At 35.7% G+C, this 22,830-nt stretch overlaps 1 protein-coding gene across 7 annotated transcripts in view; it reads right to left on the bottom strand.

The window, feature by feature from the left end:
* DGKB (diacylglycerol kinase beta) overlaps positions 1-22,830 on the bottom strand; it is a 339,840-nt gene that overhangs the window by 292,855 nt on the left and 24,155 nt on the right. For all 7 annotated transcript variants that reach the window (XM_021538316.3, XM_021538315.3, XM_021538318.3 and 4 more), the window contains exon 2: positions 15,740-16,000. In XM_021538316.3, the coding sequence (XP_021393991.1) occupies positions 15,740-15,809 (70 nt within the window). In that variant the 5' untranslated portion in view covers positions 15,810-16,000. The remainder of the gene's footprint in view (positions 1-15,739; positions 16,001-22,830) is intronic.

Raw genomic sequence — 22,830 nt, 5'->3', positions numbered from 1 at the left:
AAGTCTCTATCTTTCCTGTAGAGTCCTTTCAGGTACTGGAATGCTGTGATTAGATCAAACCAAAACCTTTTCCAGTTCCTTTCCCAGGAACAAACCAAATTCCCTCAGCCTTTCCTCAGAGGAGAGGTGCTCCATCCCTCTAAACAACTTGGTGGCTGTCCTTTAGACTTTTTCCAGCAGGTCCCTGTCCTTCCTGTGCTGGGGACCCCAGAGCTGGATGCAGCACTGCAGATGGGGTCCCTTGACAAGAAAGCACAGGAGCAGAATCATCTCCCTTGATCTGCTGGCCACACTTTTGATGGAGCTCAGGACAATATTCTTCAACAACTACATTTAACTTTCCTTTTTTTTTTTTTTTTTTTTTCTGCCAAATAAAATATTGAACTATTAAATTCTGTAAGCACCTAAATGTTTCAAAAGGAACACCACAGTGTTTTGTTTCAAAAAAAATGTGTTGTTCTGTGTGCCTACAAATGGCACTATTATGTAAAGAGACTCTGCTTGAATCAGGCAGCGGAGGAATTCTAGAGCTCCTGAAATAAACTGAAAATAGACTCCAGCTGTGCTGCTTTACCACTTTACTTCTCATTTCTAGCTTAGGAATCTTTACACTACACTGCAAAATACAGCACAAAGCACGCTGCCTCTCTGGGGAATTCCCAAACATAACAGGCTTTTATTCTTGTCACAAAGTCCAAGTCAGTGTCCCCAACACAGGTACACACACAGAGCCCCTTCCAGTCCCACACAGGCTCTCAATTCACCCGTGAGCCGTCATTCCCTTGCCAAACAGCATCACAAGGATGGCCTTGAGCAGAAGCTGAGAGCTGCTAGTGTGGCACTGGACATGGCACTGCTTCAAGAGGATGAAGAAGGAAGGACATGAACTCGGTGAGAGTACAGGGTGGGAATGGGGACACTCACCCAAAAAGGGCAGGAGGCCAGCTGCTGACTGCTGCTGGGAGGCTGAGGAAGGAGGAGGACAGCCTGCAGGCCACCAGAGCTTCCCAAAAGCTCAGTGCTGCCCATGCTGCACTCACACTGCACACAGAAAATGCACCATGTTCCTGCTATCAGAATTGAAGTCATTCCTTGGAAACTTCACTCACTAAGACAACAATGGGTATCATATGGAGTTAATTGTAGCCATATAAAAGCTGCAAAATCAGAATGAAGGCTTCTCATTCAGCCTGCTGTGTGTCCTGTGAAGGAATTGAGCACTTTACAAAGATTGGGAACTGACTTCTGTCCAATTTTAAAGGGAACAGCTAGAATTCAAGATTTTTAAAAGACTGCATATAATTCAGTAGATAAACTGAATACAGGAAAACAAAAAGAAAATTTATACTTATTTTTAGCATCCTAACCTTGCCAAAACACAATGGAGTTCTTCCACTGGAGAATTGTTGTATATTTGTTTATTCTCACCTTGCTTTCTTCATGGTTCTGTAGCCTCTGTCTTTATTTCAAGCCTCATATAAAGCCTCATATAAATCCTTGATTATTTCATGCATTTTATCCTGCTTGCCATTAAGACTTCTTTCCTCTTTATTTTTATTTGATTTTATCCAAAATATCTCTGATGTTAATTGCCACATTTTTCACCAGTCTGTCCTACTTATAATTTATTTCTGATGATTATATACTCACAAAAAAAAAAAAGCATAACATTTATTATTTAATCAAAATAACTTCAAAAAAGACCTTATCTTCCTCCTCGTTCATTCTCTCAATTTTTATACTTGATCTGCATCATCCTTTAAGGCAAAGGATTAATGTAATTTTAAAAATCTACTCTGTTCTCATTATGGTTAAAAATAGACAACCTGATGAAATGAAATGCAAATGTCTTTTCATAAGAAATGCTGATAATGGATTAATTTAACAGAAAACAGTGATGCATAAATGGTACAAAAAACCAAAATGTAATTTTTGTGGCCAGAAAGATTTAAAATTTTCTTAGTTTTTTCAAAACTCAAAAAGCAGATTTCTAAGAATTGCTTACAAGTTTTAAGATGCCATTTGTATTTCCAGACCTGCAACAGAAAACATAGCAGAACATTCTACATTCCCCTAAAATGACTATTAATAGTTACTGGTTCAAGAACATTAATGTAAAAAATTTCAAAATGCAACTGAATGCCAAGCAAAAAAGCAGTTTGAAAAATCTCAGTTCCGATAGCAAGTTCATAAGCTATCTACTCATGGTCATTTGGCAAGGGCTTGCCAAATTCTGGTGACTTTTACAAAGTCCATCAGTCACTGAAGCTGGGCAACGTAAGCTACTAGACTTTTATCTAAGACTAAATACGTAAAATGGGGCAGAAAACAAAACACAGCTCTAGAATATGTATGCAAAGAAAATATTTTTTTCTGAATTATACAAGACTAAATACGTAATCTAAGACTAAATACATAAAATGGGGAAGAAAACAAAACACAGATCTAGAATATGTATGCAAAGAAAATATTTTTTTCTGAATTATACAGAAGACTACTATTTACATTAGACTGAAAGTCTATCAATAAAAGTGGGAAACTCTCCTGTCAAGTTTTCACGAAAGATTAGGACAAAACTGATATCCTGTGTAATTCTTAACACTAAGAAATTATTATAAACATAAACCCATGGTAGAAACAAACATCTGCTATGATAATGGACTTTATTCTCCTTTGTGAAACTGTTTCTATTTCTTCCACCTGTTTAGTCAATATAAACCAATAATTATTGTGAAAAAATGAAACAGATGGAAGAAATGGGAAACAGTTTCATTCCCTTTCAGAAAAGGATAAAGAAAATGAGGTGGAATCCACTTCATAAAAAAAGGAAAGGGCATTGAGAGAATGCTTCTGAGAAAGACAGTTTAACATAGACATTTAGTAAAACAATGCAGAAATCAAATCCCCAGAGATGCTTCAGTCTTTAAAACAAAGCAGATGATCAATTCTTTCAAACTAAACATATTTGACAACTGGGTTTCTTTTTACTATTATCATTCTTTGTTTTTGAAAGACAGTTGTATGAGTAGGAGGTCTGTAAGAGGCTTGGTATAAAAACATTAGAATGCTATTACAGACAGGTTCATAGTTACGTATTAGTGGTCTGAATAAGAGAAGAGCTTACAATACTTACCTGCTGCTATGTATAGGATTAATCACAATTAAAAACTCTTAACAGTCTGCCCCAAGCACCACCTCTACTCTTTGGCACTACTATATGGGTAGCATACAGCAGCAAGAGAACACAACTTTTCTATCACTGGAAGCATGAAGAGCAAGCCCATATGAAAAGAGCTCTTTCCTGGGTATTGTAACTCCTGGGGGGAAAAACAGGACATGATAAACTCTTTCTGCATGGGACAGAACAACTTGCTGAACATACAGGTGAGCATTCGCATCCAAGAAAATTATGTCCTTTCTTACCTTAAATAACAATTTCCAGGATAAAACCTGAAGTAGAACCAGCAAATTTTACATAATAAAAATGCAGTGACATGATATATTCCTTATTCATTAACCCAAGTTATTTAGAGCAGTTTACACCGATTTATCATTCCCTACATACAACACAACACTTAATGAGGTCTACCTCAGTTTCAAGCCAAAGACTTTCTGTAGTGCGTAAACCATATTTACTGTTAGTTTCCACTAAAATAATTTAGTGGAGATGTGATTATGACCCACTTCGCATAATTAGACAAGATTTAGATTTACTTTTTACGTTCAGATAGACCCTGAATAAAGATTGACACATTTGTGCCTGGAATGCTTACAAAATTTTAGAAATGCATGTCTCCCAGGGATACAATGCTAAACTGTAGCAATGACTGGATTTGCTTGTGTATTTTTCCTTTGTTTTGTTTAGGGGTTTGAGAAGGTATTGCTAGCCAAACATGCCGCACAGGCTGTGTGGATATATAAAGTAGGGATGAAAAAAAAAAAAAAGGGGGAACAAAAAAAGAAAGAAAAGTAAGTTCTTCTGAAATGTGTTACTGGTAGAAAAACCCTGAGATTGAATGTAAACTTACTCAGATTATTTTTAAAAATATAAGACTGGAAAACATTAAGCTGCAACATCTACACAGAGCTGCAAAGTATTTATCTTAAGAGTACAGTCTGCCTTGAAGAGTTTGTACTCTGAAAAGCAGTTTAGTAGTCCCCATTCATAGTCAGCCATTACATCTCAAGATTGCTATTAGAAGGAACAGCTACTCTGACACTTGCTTCTTGAAACGAATCCAGAAAACTGCAGTCCATGCTGTGATTTAAGCACATACATTGGAAAGCCCTTCAGAATGTGCTTTCATACCATTTGAGACAATTTAATTGATATTCTTTCTGTGAATCCCTTAAACTCCCAGAGCTCAAAGTACAGACCATTTAAATTTATATCATAATGTCATATATCTTTAAGAGTGTGGTCTTCTTTGAAGATATCAGATCTTAGACCATAGATAAAACAGCAAGCCTGGACTTGACAAGCAATGTGACAATGCTCATTGTTTCTGAAACAAAACACAAAAATATGGTTCTATACTTAAAGGCATATGAAATGGGTCATTACTTCACTAAGTATTAGCTAGTTCCTAATTAACTAACTTCTTATCTACTGAAACAAATCTGAATGAACAGCCATTTCTGATTTATTCCAAAAGAAAAGCACCTCCAAAGGGACTGTAAGTGGCTTTTTTCAAATTCTAGATTGAGTACTTGCTTGGATTCACTCTCACCCAAAATTAGCTAAATAAGTACTCAAACTTTCAAATCAAAAATAATAATTCCTGTATACATTTTCAAAGATTTTAATAGTGAAGAATTTATATTCAAAAACTTCTAGAGGGCCCTCCACAGAACAAAAAATAATTAACGTAAGGTAATTTAAATCATTTTTACAATATAAACTTTGGCTAACCAACAAGGATTGATGTGAATTATTTTCCTTCTGCTGCAGCTATTTTTTCCCAATTTCATGATAATATTTTTTCAGTAGTATTACTATTTTTCATAATCAAACAGCAAATGTAAATCAAAAATTTCCAAACATTTGTTCTAATATGCTATTTCTAACATCTGTTTTCCTCTGTTTTCTTACATCACTCATGGCACTACCTATGGGTTGTAAAAATGGTACAGATACACCAATTTTGAGCTAACAAAACTTGGTAGAATCCAAATTTATTTGAAGCAATTTGTTTTGCTTTGTTTCCCCACACCTTCTTTTTTACATTTTTTTAGTAATTTTTCCCTTTCATATTTTTTCCCCTTTAATATTTTCATCCCAGGAACTCTTGTCACTCACTCATTTTCTTCACATCTCTTCAATGTGCTTTTGCCATCTCTAGTATAATTTCAGCAATTTATCAAACTCTTAAAGCCTATCCAGTACTAAAGTGTCACTATTCAACAAAGAATGCAGACATATACTTAGTACATAAGCCATTTTCCCATCCTCCTCTCATAAACATCTATAAAATTTTCACTGTTTCCTTCCATTCATTTCAACTAGTACTAATCTATAGGCTATTAGCCAATATACAGCCTATGCTTTCTTTCAAAGCAGTTACAAGGATTTCCAATATGTTTATGTTTATACAGGCAAGGATACTGGAGTCTGCTCAATTTCTGTAGTGAACTTCAAACATAAAGAATATACTAAAAGTAGAAACAGCATTCTACTTAAACAAAACTCAAAAACTAAAAACCAGCAAAAAGAAAAGAAAACCACAAATAACAAACAAAACCAGAACCAACAACAAAGAAATAACAGTTAACAAAGCATTTTAAAGCTCTTCAGTATGCCTTCATGAATGAAAACGTCTATTACTAGGCAACTTAATTCTAGGAAATACATTCTTCAAAACAAGCTCTTTATCTCTATTATTACTGCTAGAATTACTTTGAGTGCCTCAATATCAGAATCACAGAATTGTTAGTGTTGGAAGGCAGCTCTCTAGACTATCTAGTACAACCCTTCCTCCAAGGCAGGATCATCTGCAATTACAACAACTATTTGTAACTTTTATGTTTAAAATAAAATCAGGCTTTTTTGTTTTCAGAATTAATATAAAATCATATTATATTGGAATTTAATCACAAATTATTTTGTCCATATTCTGTACTGTTTTTAATAAAATTATGACCCACACAAAATCTGGGCAGTTCTAAAGACAAATTTGGCAATATATAATATCCTCAAAAAGCTATTCAATTCTGCAATGCAGTCAACAAAACCATGCAGTGACACTGCATAGCATCCACTAAATATCTTCCAGAGCCACACAAAAAGCAATATATTTTTAGTGTCTAAAAACACAACAAAAACATATGTAATTATGTGCACATTTTAATTTTTTGCTTCTTTTAACTGGTAGAAAACAACAGCGATGAAAGCAATCCAGGGCCCTTCACCCCAATTAATGGCAGATGGAGGAAAGTCTCCTGACAATATCAGACAGCCCTAATTCTCCTCTTCTTCAGACACCTCTGACTCTCGAATTGAACCACCAAGACCAACATTTCTGTTCTCTAGAGGAACAGTTTTGGCTCTCTTTTCTTCAGAAACCCAGGAGAGGCAGAACAGCAGAAGTGGTAAAGCTAACAGCAAAGTGTATTTTTTCAGTGGATAAGTTGGACAAGCAGTTTTCCACTTCTTTCTTCAAGCATATGAAGCTTTGCTGGGCTTAAGGGACCTGCCATGTGTTACAGGTTTATTGAGTGTGAAGCTGATGAAGGTGAAGTGGGATCATCTTTTCTCTCAAGAGCTATGTTTTTTTCAGTTTGTCTGATGAGTCATGGATTGTCATCATTTGAATTACACTTTCCAGCTCCTCTATAGAAACGCAGTGACTAAAAATACATGCTTTTAATAAGAGCTGAGATTCTGCTACAGTCACATGGCTCTTCAATTAGCCCATTCTCCCTTCATTTTGTTTCTTACAGGCTTGGTGAACTGTAACTCTCTGTTTGTGACATCAGGCTCATTTCTACAGCAACCAATTGAATTATCCCCCAAATCTTTATAATAGGAATAAACAACAGGAACAGATGAACTCCTAAGAAACAAAAGCTTCTTACTGTTTACATGCAAATGTCCATAGAAACAACCAAACAATAAAGGAAAAGGAATATGGAAGATACACAGAAACACAGGAAATATAACAAAGGCATAATCAATGTTTACATATTTTACAGTACATAAATAGACGTTCAGTAATTTCATGACCATATGTCACATCTGTAATAGGCACAATATATGTTCAATGCCAGTAACAGCTGATACTGCAACACCAGGTGTTACTGTCTGGCACCATGTACCCATGCAGCTTCAATTCTAGAAAATGTCATTATTTTTAAGCAAGGAAATAAAAGAGCAAGGTGAGATGACATAATTTGTCTTTCAGAACTCAAAGACCTTTCAGACTCAAAGCTACTAGATACCACACATCATGAAACCCTCAGCCAAAGAAACTTGAAAACGTCTCTTGCAAGAAAAGATTAAGGAAGCTGGTCCTGTTAGCCTCATTTACCCATTCTGTGATTCTGTTAACAAGTATTTCTGTTTTGGACTTCATACGAATTCTCTACACTTCTTGCAACAATATCCTTGAAAACGAAAATGCAAAGTCATTAACTTTTACCCTAAAGACTTTTGTCGTAATTCCCTTCTATTAAAACTATATATTATTTAAGAACCATTAAATAATAATCTGTATGTCTAAGAGTTAATACAGGCCCTGATCCTATTGGCAGTGCTAGAGCTCTAACTTAATCTTTCCCAGGTACTGAAACAGCTACTGCGCCCTCAGCAGAAACACTGGAAACTCAGTAGCATAATCTAGAAAATAATATGATTTTCCTGAAAATAAGGGCCTAACCGTGTCCAGTTTCAGCATAACAAATTCAACATCTCTAATGAACTAGTATTCATTGAGCTACTGTGTTTCACTGCTCAGCAAAACAAAACAAACCTTGCAGTCTTCTCCAGTATTGTGATTATTGTCTCCTCTCCACTCTCCCAGACTAAGCCAATGTCCAAGAAGGTTGCAGGTAAATTATCATCTTGTAGTGAAACCACCAAATGCTTTTGATGATGGGACAGTGTCCTGTTCATCACACAGAAAGCATTTCCAGTGCTCCCCCATGCACAAATGTTTGCAATAATGATAACCTTTTCTAACAGAATTTTCTCTCTGGATTCTGGGATCAATACAGCTTGGTACTATCAAACAGCCTGAATCAATTTTTTTCCTTCTTCAATTATTTTAACATTTCTTCCATATGAGACCTAAACAGGTACACAACTTTGACACTTCCACTAGCTTTCTTAAAATAGAAAAATCAAATGTACTAGCACTAGCACTACTGAGACAATTTGCTTTCTAATACTTTTGTTACCGCTAAATTAAAGTTACAATTTTTGGAGCCATCATACTTTTGACCCTACCAATCAATTATTCAGGAACCAGAAGCAGCTCTTTAGGAAGGAAATTGATGCTAAAAACAGCTGGTACTTCAATGAACTGATCAAACTCTGGACTAATTTGCCATCATTTTTAAAAATCTTTGAAATACAGTTTACTCTAACAGCCTACTGCCTTCTCTGCTTTTACTAAATTAATTAAGTCTTTTCATGTTAAGATATATGATCTCCTGTTAATAGTCTCCAGTCAACAGCACACAGAAAAAATACTAGCTTTGGATTTTGCTGACTATTATCCCTTTAATTGGAACTCTTAAACAAACCTGATACTCCAAGAGCATCTTCTGTTCTGCAGAGGAAGTCTTTTCTAGCCTTTACAATTCTGTGATTCTGGCAGATTAATAAAGAGAAGATTTTTCCCAATTTTACCAGCTGATAGTAAAAATTATAAATTCACTATTTTCTGCTCTTATAACATGTCTCCCTGCTGCTGACATACAAAGTTTCTTGCAGTTAAAAGACAGGAGAGGATCCCTGTAATTAACTAAGACATGAACATAATACTGTAATAAGGTACTCCAAGTCACTCATTTTAACTACTTTGTGCTGTTCCTATGTACCATTTAAAGTTCTATGAAAGCCAGTATTTCCTAAAAGAATATTTTAAACTAGAACATATAGCAGCCTGAGAGGGACAAAAATGTACTTAAGTGCATCTGCCTTTGTCACAAAATAAAGAAACTCCTGAATAATTTCACAGTCCCTTTAACCAAAGCAAAGAGTTCAGAACCCCTCTACATTGTTCCTTTCCCTCAATAGTTTTTCCTTTCTCTAAATAGTTTATAGCTACAACAAGTTGGATGCCCTTCTTCAGTGGAAGCAGTGGAACACAGGAAACGAGCTCTGCATACACGAGTGTCCCACCTGACAGACATAAAAAGGTTCCTCCTTACTCAGAACTGTGAACAGAGTCAACATTATACTGTTTACCATTGACAGGCTAACTGGAGAATTGATCAGCTTCTGTTTGTTAAAAACACAACTGCTAGTCACCACTAGTCATTGATCATGGCAGAAACACTAAGCATTTTATCTCATTAGAACGCCCACCTCAAAGATACACACCACATTGTAATACTGCATGTTTATCAGCTTTTTTTTTTCCTTCAGAAATGCTCAACTCATCATTCTGGTCTTACATTCTCTTCAAGACCTAACACAGAAAGCCTCATTAGCGAAAGGAAAGGAATCCACTGATATTTCTGCAAATTATATTGGTGTCCATTTTTCAATCTCCCACAACTTTATCTATGGTATGAACTTTAGAGGTCAAATCTCAGCTATGACCAGTCAAATGAAAAGTAAAGTCACAATTTTGTATTTTCTCTATTCTGGATTTCAGTCTAACAGAAGTCAAAGTTGGATCTAACAACCTCATTAATGAAGACTGTATGTAACAGCCTTCCCTTTGGACAGAGTTCAGGGCTTTCTAAGAGCAAATCTGACTAGAGCCTAAATAAATAATATGTAGCATTCATAACCCATTTTCTCTAAATTGGTGCAATACAGCAATGTGCACAAAAGATTTAAATTCACCGATCTGAAAAAAAAAATTATAGTGCTATATCAATATGCATAGTTCACCTCTCAGGAGAACTAAAGTGCCCCACCAAACCATTGAGTAGTTTTATCCACTCCATTTGCTCCTACTTAGATTTTTAGCTCCCAATCACAGATTTAGGGTAAGGATCCAGACTCACTGGTCCCTTTTTCTGGCCATTCTACTCCCAACAGGCCTTGCATGCAAAGACTGGATCTCTCACTAGACCCATTATCCTTCTCCATGAAGTCTTCCCAAGTGCATGGGATATTGTACAGGCAGAGCTGGCAGACTGCACCCTTCATCCAGTCTTAAGAGATTCTGTCAAAACTTTCTGAGAACCTAATGGCCTCCATCTTTACTAATAGCAGCAGAAACACTATAATCCTAAAAATCCAATACTTAGGGTAAAACTATTTTCAGTAATCACCCTCTCCACTTGCCACAGAGTCAAAAATAACTGGTTTTGTCAAATTGAGATTCATTCCCTCATTAGAATTAGCACAATTCCATGTGGCACTAGAAGCCTGGGATCCTCTGAGGGATTGTGTAACGGCCCATAGCTGCTGGTAACCAGCTGCCACATATATGACGTTCCCTAAACATTATCATTTATATCCATTGTAAAAGATAGTATTTCCCTCTGTGAGGACCACAGAGACAAGCCCACTCTAGAGTCTCTGACAACTTAACTTTGAACCAAAACTTTTGCTGATCTTCCCAATTTTCTTCAGTGATCTTTTTCACAAATTCCTCCTTCCTGTTCCCCTATAAAATTGTTTCATTGTCTAGTTCTTACAGCAGCAATTGATGCTACATCAAAAGATGCTGCAGCTGCTGATACTGTTTCTGTTCTCACAGTCATTTCAGTAGCACTCCAACATCTATTTCTATCTTCAGTCTGTGACAGTCTGCTCAAGCTTTCCTCCACCAGCCTGGGAAAAAAATCACTGCCAAAAGTTTTGCAAAAAAGGGTCTTTTTCAGGCTTTTCCTCAGGGCACATTTTGTTGACAAACTCAAAAGGACAAAACCAAGCTATTTCCCCAGAGTGCACATGCTGCCAGAGCTCAGAGGTCTTTTTCTCCGCCTGCTTAAGGAGGAGCTTCCTTTTTTTCTTTTTTTTTTTTTTCTTGTCCTTTTTTTTCCCTTAGCTGACTCATGAAATAGTCTTATTTTAACTGTTTCAAATCCCTTCAATATTTCCACACTTGCTTTTGGAGCAGGATCCTCTAAGCTCCTTTTAACATACAATTTGGACAGCAACAGCCATAAAACTTCGTTTAATAAAATGAAGACATAAAATTCATTTAATAAAAAGGTTTAAAAAAAAAATCCTGTCCAAACTAATCCAATTTACCATACAGATAACAATCACAATTAAGCTATTTATATTCCTTCTCTCTAATGCCCTCACAATTCAGGCTCCTATTTGGAGTAGTACAGAATGGCACATATCAGTGAATCACAGAATCATTTAGGTTGAAAAAGATGTCAAGATCATCAAGTCCATCTTTGACTCATCACCATCTTGTCAACCAGACCATTGCACTAAGTGCCACATCCATTCATTCCTTGAACACTTCCAGGTGTGGTGATTCCACTACTGCCCTGGGCAGTCTGTTCCAGTTTTTAACAACCTTCCCCGGAGGAAAACCTGATGTCCAACCTGAACCTCCCCTGGTGCAGCTTAAGACTTTTAAGCTTTTGTCCTGTTGACTGACAGCTTTTGTTCTGTTGCTGGTTGCCTGGGAGAAAAGGACAACCCTCACCTGACCACAGCCTCCTTTCCAGAAGCTCAAGGGAGTGATAAGGTCACCTCTGGGCCTCCTTTCGTCCAGGCTAAAGCACCCCAGCTCCCTCAGCTGCTCTCCATACAATTTACAAATACATATCTGGTACCATATGTTTAGAACAAATTGTTTCACCTGAAACATCTTGTATGTACCTCACTCTATGCAAAGACAGTTTTATGCAGGAAAAATCCCTGTATCTTTTCACCTTGCCCTCCCACAACCAGCAACGATTATGAAATCTAAAGGAGAAAAAAAATTCTTCTCTCAAGTGTATTTTATTTCCTCAGGATTTAGTGTGGGCTACATTATTATTGTTGTCATTATTATCACTGTTATATAATAACCACACCAGTTATCTCAGTTTTTTTTTTTTTTCCTTTTTACCTATTCTTCTGAGGCAATTTGAAACAAGACAAAGATGTAATGAAAAGTATGTTCTACTGTTCTATCTTTGGAACAAGAGGAGAGTTGAGATTTTTAATTTGACTGGGTAGAAGGACATAGAGGAGCTGTCTTTGGAAATAATTATTCTTCCAAAACCACACATATGCATATTAACTGCAAAGTGCCAAGTATTAGGTAATATACTCTTTACACTTCAGAAATATTTTTTTTAAGTAATATTTAAACTGTTCCAAAAATTCATTGAAGCCCCAGGCAGACAAAGAAGGGTCCTACATTGAAAGCATAAAATTCCCTTGACTTGAACTCAAATATAATTCAGTAAGAAAAACTTACAGATACACCTTGGATTAATTTACAGGAAGATATTCACTTACTATGAAGTTCTGAGTGTTGCTTAGATGGAAATATTTTTGATTAGGAACAAGTGATGGAGAACTCATTCTCCTTTGCTGTTCAGTTATATGTATGGAAACTGAGAAAAGCTATTACATATTCAAGAAAGAAATTTTGCATTCAGGGTTTGGGTTCACCAAACAATACAGTTGGATAAAGCACTGAATCACACTATAACTTTGTGAAGAAGAAAACAGGCAGACAAGATGTGGTAGGAACTTCTCAAAGTGATTACAAGGACAGTAACTGCACACAGAGCTAAGAGCAGACCTTGCTTAATAGTACTTGCCAGAGTAGACAATCATCAAGCTCACAGAAGATTAATAAAAAGAACTACACTGAACTAGAAAGTGAAAAGCACGTGTCCTTCTCAGAGCACTAGAATCCACAGGAGTAATTTAAAGGTCTTTATACAGTGAAAGATCTACACACCTACTTTGGTGACTAAAAAGGGAATTTATGCTTTAAGTCCAAGACAGTTGTATCTATAATGTCCACACTTATATGAGTTATATATGAATATATGACTCAACTCCGGATGTGCTTATTATCTGTGCAGTCTGTATCTAAATATAGTTTGAGATTTTCTCTGCATGACTGAAGTCCATTGATGCCAAGAGAAGCAGCTCATTTAGGTGCCACCTGAGCTCTATTTCTTCTTAAAGATAAGAAGAGGTGCTTAATGTCTCTTACAATCTGTATGGACCCATTCCTCCATATTTCTTGGAAATTTTAACACTTGCAGGTGTGGCTGATTTCAGTAAAGTTTGGCAGCAAGTTTTCTTCATACAACAGGCAGAGATGAAACAGTCTTGCTTTCCAAATAGGGGAAAGATCAAGGACATGGATTCAGACTGACTTTCAACCTCAAAAGACTCAAACCCAAATCTCTCACTCTACCAAGTGTCCCCTGCTGTGCAGCAGAACTGTGTCACCCCTTCCTAAGGGGATCCAAACTCAGGCTTTCAGACTAGCAAGGTGGTGTGTGCTTGTGCCCTGAGCAGAGGCTGTCACCTAAGTTAAACATTGTCTCACTCTGTAGCCAGCTTAGACTGAGGAGATTCAGCTCAAAAAGGGAACTGTGCAAGGAGTTTCCTCCTGATCAAAAAGTCAATATGCAAAACATCAGCAAATGCATTTTAAAGAGAATACTCTCTGCATGAATAGACATACGACTGGATGAGCAAACTTTCTTAAGCAAGTTTACTTAGGCTCCAAAGAAAAACAGAAATTGAAATCCCTCTGTACTTAAGATCTTCCTACTGGTTCTAGCTCAAGGCAGCTCAGCACGTCCCTTCTTCCCATTCACCAGCCAGCTAACAGTATCTGTTCTATAGCAACAAAGAACTACGTCCAGGGGAAAGGCCCACACTGGAGAAGTTTGTGGAGTAATGTCTCCCATGGAATGTAGCCCACCTCAGAACGTGGGAAGAGAGCGAGGAGTGATAGAACAGTTTGGTGAGCAACTGGCATCCTGCCACAATTTACCTACCACAGCTGTATAAAAATAATATTGACTAGGCAGAAGTGACTGTCAGCCACTAGGAGTATGATCCAAGGCAGGCAGGTTTTTGATAGCCTACACTCTTTGTTCTAGTACTCCAGTACTACAGCTTTATGCAAAATAAAATAGAATTTACAAATACTGTATTCTTTTAAATTCAAGAAAGTTAAAACTTCCATAGTTAAAACAATGTCGTAATTTAGGTGAGTAGAAGTAAAATCTCTACACCAAACTGAAAGGCAGAGCAAATGACAAGCCTTAATATCAGAGGCTAAAAGCAAAACAAATCACCCCTCTATGAATTCCCTACTCATTTCAAAGTCCTGCAGTGAAACCCACTCCTTAGCACAAGGCACAGCTGGGTGCTCATCACCATCACTTGTTGGCAGACACCTGCCCCAAAGTCAACCCTCCCCACAGTGTCACCTTCTGACACCCTGATCAGCCAGGCGAGGACATTTAACAGAGGACTTTTGTTGTTTCAGGGTTTTTTTATTAATATTATTTTTTAAGTGAATCAATCTCTACCATGTCGCCAAATGAAATTTGGTGATTTTCAGTTCATTGCCTTTCCAAGTTCAACAAATACAATGAAACAGCAAAGCAATTATATATTCAAGCTTTACAAAATTCTGTATAATTATTATTTAGTAATAAGTAAAGATATCTGTTGTCACAACATTTTGTATCTTGCCATGTTACATAAAAATATATATAAAAGTCAAAAATATTAGTTTCAATTTAGTTTTAAATTGTATTTTAAAATTTTAGATCACACAATTAAAGATATTGTTTATCAGTCCTTTAGTTAAATTGGACAGCACAGAAATTCAAATTTAAGTCCATATCTGGGTTTTATTCCTTTAGCATTATACACAAAAAGTTATATATTTTTAACATATTTTTCCTAATTGCCTCAAAAATTGAACTATTGACAGAAAAATGTGTCATATTTCACATTTCCAAAAAACTAGCAACTTTCATTACAGAGGAGCAGAGGAAGCTTGAAAGAAAATATATTTTTCATTAACATACACACACAAACCTGAACACAAACATATTCAAGTAATTTCACTGGCATCAACAGTTCTACTAAAACAATGGCTCTGAACTACTGTGTGTGGAAGAAGTACTGGAGAAGCAAAGGAAAGCCAAAGTAAAGAAATATCTTAAATGCCTTTTTTTCCCCATAAGGAAGGAAAATGTTTTGGCAAACACTGCACCGAGGCTTAAGTTATAAGAATGCATGGAAAAAAAAAAACAACCCACGTAACTTTTTATCTCTATTACAAATCTTCCAATTCGGATATTAAAGAAAAAAAAAAGAAAAATAACTTGAAAATATTTTCCCAAGAAGCAGTACCTATTTCCAAAAGTGATTTTTTTTAAACTGCTCTATTATGTTTACTATTTATTTGTTGATGTAATTTCAAACAAAGAAGATTATTCATATAAAAAATGTGAAACAGAGTTTTCTTCCCAATGGTCTCGGAAAGCAATGAACCTGGGTGTGTTCTTTCTAAGCTGTGAATAGTATCAATAATACAAAAAATTTATATTCTACATTCAAAATACTCCTAGCTTTTCTTTAGCCATAAATTTAATTATTTTTTAAATTACTTACATTCTGCATATTTCTGAAGCTGAGAGAACTCTCCAGGGCTAAGGTTAACCCATTTCTCCTGGCTCGTCATACTGGCAGTAAGGGTCCTCCCTGTATATCAGAAGACTATTCCTTTTGACCCAGGTGTTCTAAACTCCATAAAGATTTTTAACTTCAGTTCACAGTGTCTGGAGAGTGCTGAGATGGCATCAGTTGATGTGGATGAAGTTTTTGATGCTATGAACTGTTCCAAATGCGTTGGTTCAGTGGCGAGTTACAGCACTGTTAAAAGAGCAAATATTAAATACAGAATAAATACCAGATATACCAGAATGAAATACAAAATATTAAATACCAGGATATACCAGTTTTCCTATAGTGGTACTTGTAACTAATAACTATTTTCTCATATACCATTTTGCTCAAAATATTCGCACACTGTATTTGTCTGTAAATGGTTTTATATGTATTTCCAAATTCTTTTTTTTTAATTCCAAATGCTTATGTTCAGAATTCATTAAAAATTATCAACTGTTTATGATCAAATGTATCTGGACACACTTTATGAAGACGTTCCCAATTTAGTAACAACCACTGAAATAGTAGATACCTTATCAGTAAACTTAGTTCCTTATGATTTTAAAATTGAATTGCTGCAACTGGATTTGTAACTAGTTATGTTGTTATACAGCCTTGTCAGAAGTGCTACAAAGCTTCTAACTCTCCATGCCAAAATGAAATGGATTCTGCAGTTTGCTGAGAGGTTCACATAAGAACTATACAAATATTAACTTTTCTAAAAAAATAGTAAGGTTTTGATTTCTAGAACATCACAGCATTTCTGGTCACTAGTGAAAATCAATATAACTCTTGGTACCATCACAAATAAATTCAGGGGAAAAAGAAATTAAAAAAAAATCAAACTGTGCATGCCTTCTCATCCCAATTTTATGCAGTTTCTACCTCTGTAGGGCAGACCCTCTGACAGCAATGCATTATCAACACCACTCCTGGAACATCAGGTAAACTACTTTTCATCTAATTTTAGCCATCTGAGAGCCAGGTACCTAATTTCAGATTGTCATCTCAGGCGCTCCCTTTAATCATCACAAAGAGACAGGTGGCCCAGGCAGCAATTAATCCTTCCAGTTCAACATAAGCTTAAAGTGTGATGAATTGCCCTCTGTGGTATTTATCTTTTTATTGATTACAGAGGTTGCCTAGAAGACCACTTTAGACTAGAAAGCTAATTTTAGACTGTAAGTGGAATCTCTTCCTATGTCTAGCAATGTATCACTTATAAGGGTTAAATTACAAAAATAGAAAACAAAAAATTCAGACAAAAAGAGCAATATGGAATACAGCATACATACAGCAATGGAATGAGTGCTAAGGAGGGAGATGTTTTTAGCTAAGATAGAAAAAGGAGTCATGAGAGGAAAGAAAGGAAAAACAAAAAAAAATTACTAAGAACAGAAGCATGGGTTAAAAAAAAAAAACACATTAACCTAATCATACAACACCTTTTCCTTTTTCCTGTTTAACATATATGAGTGTCATCACTGGACGAAGAAATTCACGGAGACACTAAGGAAAACATCTCAGTCCCAGAGCTTTCATTGCTCTCAGACTCTTCCTTGTGAATTATTTGAATGCATGGACTATACCATGAGCAAGGGTCTAAGTACAATAACAGCTTTCTTGCCTTTTAAAAATTTGTACTAGAAATTTTCTCCTCTGTTAGAAAAAAACTAGGATGAGTTGGAAGATCTAAAATCTGACTGAATATATAATAAAATTGAAAAAATAACAGAAAACTAACAGGAGCATTGGAGATTGGGATGAAAAATGTAACATTAATATGAATAAAACTGGTCAAGTACACAGCACATCAGCCCTCAAATCTATGAATCAATGACAGTGCCTGAAAAAGGTCAGAAACTACAAATGCTGAACGTGCTATTTAGAAAGAAAAATTATCATTCCATCTTGTGAACGTCAATACTTTTATTGATCTCAAGAAAAAAACAACTATGGTCAATTGGGTCATTTTAATCAAATTAGAGATGTTTCATTTCTGGAGTTGATTAGATTGTATTGAAGACAGTTTTATATCTTTAAGTAGGTTTATATTTTTTATAATCTTAGCAACCAATTTGATTTTATTGATTTTTTAAATTGTATTTGCATAACTGATTTTACATAACAAAAATTTTCTACCATTACTTCATCCAGTTTTACTATTGTATCATCCTTAACTACATTAGCCTCAGTACCTACAAAAACTAACATTGCTGAATACTGTAAAGTTATAGATTATCATTATTATTTAATATGCATATTTGTGATAAACAGTTTACCATTATAATTACTACAGCTAGAAAGGTAATGATGCTGTGCACTCTGGTCTGATCAATCTATTCATATGTAATACCTTTAGTTGACCACTGTCTACAAAGTTTGTTGCATACACAGTTCATCAAAAGGGAAAACACCAACTTTAACACCAAAATTAACAACTCTGATATCCTTTCTCCACAACAGAGACTCAGGCTCTACAGCCTAGAATCACGAGTTGTAACAAAACATACATGTCCTGAATAAGATGGCAGCAATGGAAAAAATGTAGTATGGACATGGCAGACCACAGAAAAAAGATGTAGTTTGTGCCTAAGATAGCAGAAATCATGGAACATACAACAGAACTTAAGGTTACATTTTTATTCTGGACAACACTCAAATGCAAGTTCTGTCCTTTGAAAGGGAAGTCTGTGGGGGACATAGTAGATCTAATTAATCCCAGTGTAATCTGGGAACAGGAAAGGGGAGGTAGGCAGTCCTCTGAGGGTGGCTCACTGGTCTCTGGACTGCTGCCACGTCCTGACTCCACCTCAGTATATGTGATGCAGAAATACATAGACATATAATGGGGAATATTTCACCAAAGGAAAAAGGACCTTCTAGGTACTTCCTTTCTTTAATTTCCTATTAGGTTCTGCTGCAACAGAGTCCTAAACAAGGAAAGATCCCTGCATCACTTAGTTTTTCACAGTTAAACCTTTTACAGTGGCATTTTCCCATTTTATGTAGATAATACTGTGGTTGTAAGAAAAACAGCATACAGATGCTGATGACAAAAGTTATCGATGTATATCTTTATTATTTGTTAAGGTACACACTGGAAGATCACCTATATACTATTCAAATATTCACATTTCTGTAAAATAAAATATTAGCTCATTTGTATTATCTTTTTCAGAAGTGCTTAATATAAATTCACTTCTTTACACTTTATTTTAGTGCTCATTAAGTACTTCAGGAAGGCTAGGCAATGAGAAACCTATAGAATAAGTATACAAAGAGGAAAGTAGTATTAAAAATAAGACTATCACATAGGAAAAATGAATATTGAACTACAACAATAATCAAATGTGCTTGCTGGTAGGCAAAATAAAGATCAGCAGCTCTAAACAGATCACACACAGTATCTGACCTGTTCATGCAGAGATAAATTTCTTTTTTTTATACAAAACAGTATACAGTTAAAATACATACAATGTCAGGTAGGAACTTTCCAGCAATCCTCTAGGAGTTTGACCTATTCTGGGCAACTCAGATTTGTGCATACATTTTGTTAATATATACACTTAGGCAAGATTCACAGCCCTCTCAGCCAGACACAAAGCAGGCCTTACAAATAAGAGAAACTAGAAACATGACATTAACAAACCATTCATTTAATCACAAAAAGAATTGGAAAAAAAATCCTCCTCCTCTAGCCACTGACTATAATAAGTCTTAGAACTCCACTCTCCTTTTTATAACATGTTTTCCTTTCTGGATTTGAAAGTTTATTAAGTGTTCTGTCAGGATTCCTACCAAGCCACATATCCAAACTAGGAAGCAAAGCTTTGTTAAAAACTATACAAATCAAATTACTTAGCCTTCAGCCAACATTGCTAACCAACTTAGATTTCCAGGAATTCCCCATGCCACCAAAATCCTCAGCTGCTCTACAGAAGCCTGGCTGAGAAAAGAAAAATGAATATATGAGGGAGGGGGAAAAAACACAGAGGCAAATTCCCCAGCCAACCTCACAATCTCATTCCCCCTCATCCAGTCCTCCCCGCAAGGAAGGATGAGCTTTTGGAGAGTATTCAGGGCAAAATAAATTGCATCAGTCCCACAAAACTGATCAACACCACCAATTTCAGCTTCAAACTTTGGCCCATGGAGACCCGTCCAGGTTCTCAACCAATCCAACACAACTCCCTGAAAGGCAGGAGCTTCTTTTGAGGTCCAACCTCACTGCTGTGTCTGAAAGCACAACACTCATGTTAATGCATGCCTTAGGGAACTTATTTCTGTTTACCATAAGAGGAACACTTAGAACAGCCTAGAAACTGGCTCTTGGACTTGCTCAGCCCTCTTTTGCTTTCCACCAGCCCTTCCATGATGTCCATCTCACATACAAGTTCAACAACTGCCAGTTACTCCATCAACCAGGCACAGGGTAAAGCTATAGCAAGTTTCCTTCCACAGAAACTCCAGTTTTCCATAGGACTGATTAATGATTTTTGCCTGAACAATAGGAATAAATAACACAGAATATTTTATACCTTAATTGCTATGGAGGCTGCAGCAATTATGCCTATCAAAAACTCTTCTGTACAGAATGCACTTGGTGTTTCCTTCAGTGAGGTCCTACACTTTCACCATGGTTAGCTAGATCCTGTGATTTTCAGCGTGGGTGACATCAAGGATTTTTCCAAAGAAGAATTTTTACATGTCAGATAACACATGCTTACATGTCTGCCTGAAACTTTTCTCTGTTCTTCAAAATTAAACCCAAAACATGTTTACAATCATTGATTTCTTGCCTGGAAATGCAGGCATTATGTACAGGGATACAAGACGTGTAGGTGTTCCTGCAATTAATGTTACACTTTGTAGAGAACAATGCCTCTAATGTCAGAAATACTCCAAACCTGCATGGTTTAAGGTTTAGTATGAAGAGTTTGATGGCCAAGAAAAAGAAATCCAACCAAAATATCTCCTAATCACCATTCTGGTTTCTTTACTTTCAAATACAGAAGTAATGTAATTATAATTGCTGCCGGATTAATAGCATGAATGAAAAAAATGAAGCCATGTAACAAAACACAACAATACAACAATTTTTTCCTACATTAATTGCATATCTAACATAAAAACATCCCTTGTTTTGCACTGAATTTGGTATAGAATCTTTTTAGTGGTACATTTGTTTTTCCTTCAGTTTAGTAAAGGATGTTTACTGATGTAAATGAATACAATTCTGAAATACAAACTATAAACAATGACACACTGAAATCAGTGATAGTTTCTGTATTAAGCTGAAAATCTCTCCCTTTAAAGAAGTGACCAGCACAACTCAAAACCACACTTGTTCTACTGACTACTTTATTCCCAGGTGTACTAGTCTGGGACATGTGAAAACATCCATTTAAATTTTAATACAAAAGATATGGACTGTATTCCTCAGAGAAGCAATTACTCAAATTCACTTTCTTGAATTATTTATACAGAATATATCAGTAAACACTAAGAAGCCATACAGCACAAACCCTACTGTGGCATGCTAAGCAGAATACTTGACTCTGTGAAAACATTTCATCAATACTACAGTTTGTGACAGGGAAAAATAGTAACAACAAAAACGGAGCACTGCTAAAAACCAATCAGAATGCAAGACAGCAACATTACAGTTGGGATTCATTTAAAAGCAGTTTAATAATTGAAGCAAAGTTGTTAAGGATAATAATGTTAGAAAAAGGGAAGATACCAAAAGGAGAGAGTGGAACAAAACCCAAGAGGAACAAGTGGTGCACAATACAATTGCTCACCTGAGAAGTAATCACCCTCTCCTGAGCAGCAGTCAGCCAATTCCTCCCAGTTTATACCCTCACCATGACATTCCATGATATGGAATATACCTTTGGCCAGCTGCCCTGGCTATGCTCCCTCCCTCCTTCTTGTGCAGCTCCTCACTGGCAGAGCATGGGAAACTGAAAAGTCCTTGACTTAGGGTAAGCACTACTTAGCAACAACTAAACACTCTGTTATCAGCATAATTCTCATAGTAAATCCAAGACACAGCTCTGTATCAGCTACTAAGTTTAAAACTAACTCTATCCTAGCCAAAACCAGGACACTCTCCATGTACCTTAACTTCATCATATGAATTTGTTAAAAGCAACTTCTGATTGATCTTAAATTTTACAACTGCTAGGCTTGCTATTTCCAGGTTGTTACATTAATTACCTGCCAAGTCAAAAGAACTATATTCAAATTTCTCAGTGTTTTCTTCACTAAAAGAAATGTTGAAATAGATGAAACCTGAGGAGAATCTGGGACAAGGAAATACCACAACATTTCTGCTGATTCATTAAAAGTGTATAAAGGCTTTTTTTTTTCTTTCTTTCTTTAAATAATACAGCTGAACAAACTATAAAATAAAAAAAAAAAACCACCACCACTGGAATTTATTTTATGCTTATGAGAGAAGTACAACATAATTCAAAAATCTCCTCCAAATAAGAGTCATGGAACTGTTTCCAATGTTAAAAATGTCTCCGTAACAATTTTACAAAAACAGATTTAAAAAGGAAAAACTGGAAAAGAAAAGTTGAGGAGTTATATATCCTTCTTACTATTTTATATCAATGACTATACAAAATTTTTGCATAAGGCTACTAAAATTTGAAACCCTTTTTTATGACTAAATTTTCACATGGAATAACATTTTGATTTTATAAGTGACTAATTAAAAACATATCAAAACTAGGATGGGTAAATCAAAAAAAAGAGAAAAAAATTTACCCCCACAAAAGTAGAAAATAAACTGTTCAGACAAAAAGATTTCTAGACAGCTGGTAGTATTTTGAAATTGGTGAATTTAAAAAAAATACATGCTATTTGAATATTAAAAGTGCTAAAAGAAGGCTGAATCACTAAAGCTTAGACTGATATTCTTTGATAAATAGAGAAAAGCAATCTGGAACAGAAAGCATTGGATTTTATTAGTATATGTATTTAATCTATAATAAATTCTCCGAAATACTGCACATTAG

The sequence above is a fragment of the Lonchura striata genome, chromosome 1, assembly GCF_046129695.1.
Source record: "Lonchura striata isolate bLonStr1 chromosome 1, bLonStr1.mat, whole genome shotgun sequence".
In the NCBI taxonomy this organism is placed as follows: domain Eukaryota; kingdom Metazoa; phylum Chordata; class Aves; order Passeriformes; family Estrildidae; genus Lonchura; species Lonchura striata.
Note: the sequence above shows the minus strand (reverse complement) of the source record. Positions and strands in the feature narration are given on the sequence as shown.